Genomic DNA, 3,684 nt, shown 5'->3' with positions numbered 1-3,684 from the left:
CAAGCGGGGGGCCCCCCTTTGTTGACCCGGTAGGGGGCCCCCATGGGGGGCCTCATGGTGGGGGCCCCCAGGGCAGCATATGCATGGCCCCCATCCCCCCTTCATGAGGGGGGCTGGGGGCCCCCATAGCCCCTCTTTGGGCCCCGAGGGTGCTGCTGCTGCTGCAGGGGGAGAGGTACAGTCGAGGATGATGGGGGGCCCCCAGATGGGGGGCCCCCCCCCCATGGGTATGGAGTTGGGGGGCCCCCACCCCCGAGGGGGGCCCCCCATGTTCATGCCGCAGCACATGCACCTTCAGGGGGGCCCCGGTATGCCTCCTCCTCCCCCCCCTGAGGCTTTTGCTATGCAGGGTATGTCAGCTGAGTGGTTGGGGGGCCCCCCAGGGGGCCCCCCTGTGGGGCCCCATATGGGGGGGGGCCCCATGGGGCCCCTCATGCCGCAGCAGCAAACAGACATGCATGCTGCAGCGGGAGACCCAGCAGCAGCAGCAGCAGCAGCAGCAGCAGCAGGGTACAGTGCAGGGGAGGCATCGCTTCGGGTAGGGGATGCTGGGGGGCCCCCCTTGGTGCGATCAGGGGGGCCCCTAGGGGGCCCCCATGAACTGCAGCAGCAGCAACAGCAGCAGCAGCAGCAGCAGCAGCAGCAGCAGCAAGGACTGGGGGCCCCTGAAACAGCAGATGCAGGGGCCCCCAAGACAGCTGAGGAGATAGAGGAGGAGACCCTCTTCGCTTGGCTTGAGAAGGTATTGAAAAATAAAATAAAATAAAATAAAATAAAATAAAATAAAATAAAATAAAATAAAATAAAATAAATAAAATAATAAAATATAATGAAATAAAATATAGTATAATATAATAGAATATAATAAATAAAATAAAATATAATAAAATAAAATAAAATAAAATAAAATAAAATATAATTAAATATAATTAAATATAATTAAATATAATAAAATATAATAAAATATAATAATAATTTATTTTATTATTTATGTTTATATTAGTATTTATATTTATATTTATATATTTATATTTGTATTTACATTTATATTTATATTTATATTTATTTTATTTTATTTTATTTTATTATATAATAACTTATACATAAAGTACTATAAATATAAATGAGTATATATATAAATAAAAATAAAAATAAAAATAAAAATAAAAATAAATATAATTATTTTTGTTTGTTTTGTTTATATAATATAAAAAAACAATAAATTCCTTTCATACAAAAAGTAAAGACAGCGAGGGAGCTGCATGCATACTCCTGCTGCTGCTGCTGCTGTTGCTGCTGCTGTTGCTGCTGCTGTTGCTGCTGCTGTTGCTGCTGCTGTTGCTGCTGCAGGCCTTGGAGAAGGCAACCCCTCAAAGGCTGCTGCAGCAGGTTGGGCCTCTGCTGCAGCCAGAAGACCCACCAGCAGCAGCAGCAGCAGCAGCAGCGCCAGCAGCAGCAGCAGCAGCAGCAGCAGCAGCAGCAGCAGCGGGCTCACAAGAATCTGTAGAGGCATCGACGCTGCGTTTGCTGCTGGAGCTCAAAGAGGAGACACCCGAGAGTTCCGCTGCCGACTCAGCAGCAGCAGCAGCAGCTGCTGCTGCTGCAGCTGCAGCAGCAGCAGCAGCAGCAGCAGCAGCAAAAATTGTAAAAGAAGAAGCAGACGATGACCCAGAGGGGCCCCCACCGCCGCAGCGGCAGTGCAGGAGGGGCCCCCAAGAGGAAGACAGGGGGGCCCCCCAGGTACCTCCTTTACGCATATACTCTGACACAGAAGCAGCAGCAGCAGCAGCAGCAGCTGCTGCTGCTGCAGCTGCTGCTGCGGGAGGAGCAGCAGGAGCGGACGCAGCGACTTCCCCCGCTGCTGCTGCACCTGCTGCTGCTGCTGCTGCTGCTGCTGCTGCTAAGGCCCGGGCTTGTCCCCTTGCTGCTTGGGGTTTGTCTCTGTCTGCTGCAACGATGCAGCTAGGGTTTGTCTCCTAGCAGCAGCAGCAACAGCAGCAGCAGCAGCAGCAGCAGCAGCAACATATGTGCTGCTGCTGCTGCTGCAGCACAACAAGTCTGAGTTATTGTTTTTCCGATAACAACCAAAACGAATTATTATCTATTTATTTTATTTATTTTATTTATTTATTTTATTTATTTTATTTTATTTATTTATTTCATTTATTTATTTTATTTTATTTTATTTTATTTTATTTTATTTTATTTTATTTTATTTATTTGCAGTATAAATGCAAACGGGGGGGAGGCAAAGAAATACCGCAGTGCTCCCGAAAGGCATCCTGCGGGGACCCACAGCAGCAGCAGCAGCAGCAGCAGCAGCAGCAGCAGCAGCAGCAGCAGCAGCAGCAGTAGTAGGAGTTGTAGCAGCAGCAGCAGCAGCAGACGCAGCAGTTGTGAAGGGCTGCAATCTTGTTGTCTTCATGCTTGAGGGTTTAGGGTTTAGGGTTTAGGGTTTACGCATTGCACGGGCCACAGAGGTTCTCGGGTTTAGGGTTTAGGGTTTAGGGTTTTGTAGGGTTTAAGATTTCCTAGGGTTTAGGGTTTACGGGTTTGTAGAGCTTAGCGACAACTAGGGGCTTGTTAGGGTTTGCAGCATTCTAGGGTTTAGGGTTTAGGGTTTATGATTTCTAGGGTTTAGGGTTTAGGGTTTTCTAGGGTTTAGGATTTCTAGGGTTTAGGGTTTAGGGTTTAGGGTTTACGAGGGGTTTGTCTAGCCACTCCTCAACTAACATACAATACACCCGCCGCCGCATCGCCTTTCCTGCTGCTTCCGCCTGCAGCAGCAGCAGCAGCAGCAACAGCAGCAGCAACAACAGTAACAGTAGGAGCAGCAGCAGCAACAGTACCAGCAACAGCAGCAGCAGCAGCAGCAGCAGCAGCAGCAGCCAGCTGAGAGGAGGGCCCACCCTCACTGCCTCAGCACCAACCCCCCGGACGCTAAACCCTAAACCCTAAACCCTAAACCCCAAACCCTAAACCCTAAACCCTAATTATCTCACCCAAGGAAGCATTTCATTTAGAAGCACAAAACGCGGGTGGAGCACTACAGGCTCATCTGCTGCTGCTGCTGCTGCTGCTGCTGCTGCTGCTGCTGCTGATGTTTCTGCTGTTGTTTCTGCTGCTGCCGGTTGTGCTGCTGCTGCTGCATCCTGTTCCTGCTGATGCTGCTGCTGCTGCTGCTGCTGCGGCAGCAGCAACTGCATGCAGCTGTTTGGGGCTTGAGTAAGACGATGTGCTGCAGCAGCAACAGCAGCAGCAGCACCCCCAGCATAGGCTGGATCTGCTGCAGCAGCAGGCAGCAGCACGCGAAGATGAGGAGCAGCAAGGGGACCGAAAGCAGCAGCAAAAAACGTCATCTGCAGCAACACACACATACTTCTGCTGCTGCTGCTGCTGCTGCTGCTGCTGCTGCTGCTGCTGCTGCTGGGTTTGCTGTTGGGTGCAAGCAGCAGCAGCAGCAACAAAACCAAACTCATAAACAGTAGAAACTAATGCAGCAGCACCACCACCAGCAGCAGCACAAGTAGCAGCAGCAGCAGCAGCAGCACCAACTGCACCAGCAGCAGCAGCAGCAGCAGCAGCAGCAGCAGCAGCAGGATACCGGTAGCCCTGTCTGATAGAATTCGATGAGCTTGAGGGCAACAGCAGCAGCAGCAGCAGCAGCAGCAGCACAACCGGCAC

The 3,684-nt window shown here is 50.5% G+C and overlaps 2 protein-coding genes across 2 annotated transcripts in view; one reads left to right on the top strand and one right to left on the bottom strand.

Moving 5' to 3' along the window:
- EMH_0015190 (uncharacterized protein) overlaps positions 1-2,355 on the top strand; it is a gene marked incomplete at both ends in the record, with an annotated part of 5,066 nt that extends 2,711 nt beyond the window's left edge. Inside the window, 3 exon segments of the mRNA XM_013500331.1 lie at positions 168-742; positions 1,351-1,740; positions 2,227-2,355. Coding sequence (XP_013355785.1) covers positions 168-742; positions 1,351-1,740; positions 2,227-2,355 — 1,094 coding nt within the window.
- A 638-nt stretch (positions 2,356-2,993) lies between these two features.
- Positions 2,994-3,684, bottom strand: part of EMH_0015180 (ubiquinone biosynthesis protein COQ4, putative) — a gene marked incomplete at both ends in the record, with an annotated part of 2,562 nt that continues 1,871 nt past the window's right edge. Inside the window, one exon of the mRNA XM_013500330.1 lies at positions 2,994-3,359. Within this exon, the coding sequence (XP_013355784.1) occupies positions 2,994-3,359 (366 nt within the window). The remainder of the gene's footprint in view (positions 3,360-3,684) is intronic.

This window comes from Eimeria mitis, genomic scaffold (genome assembly GCF_000499745.2).
Source record: "Eimeria mitis Houghton genomic scaffold, Emh_scaff529, whole genome shotgun sequence".
NCBI classification, from domain to species: domain Eukaryota; phylum Apicomplexa; class Conoidasida; order Eucoccidiorida; family Eimeriidae; genus Eimeria; species Eimeria mitis.
Note: the sequence above shows the minus strand (reverse complement) of the source record. Positions and strands in the feature narration are given on the sequence as shown.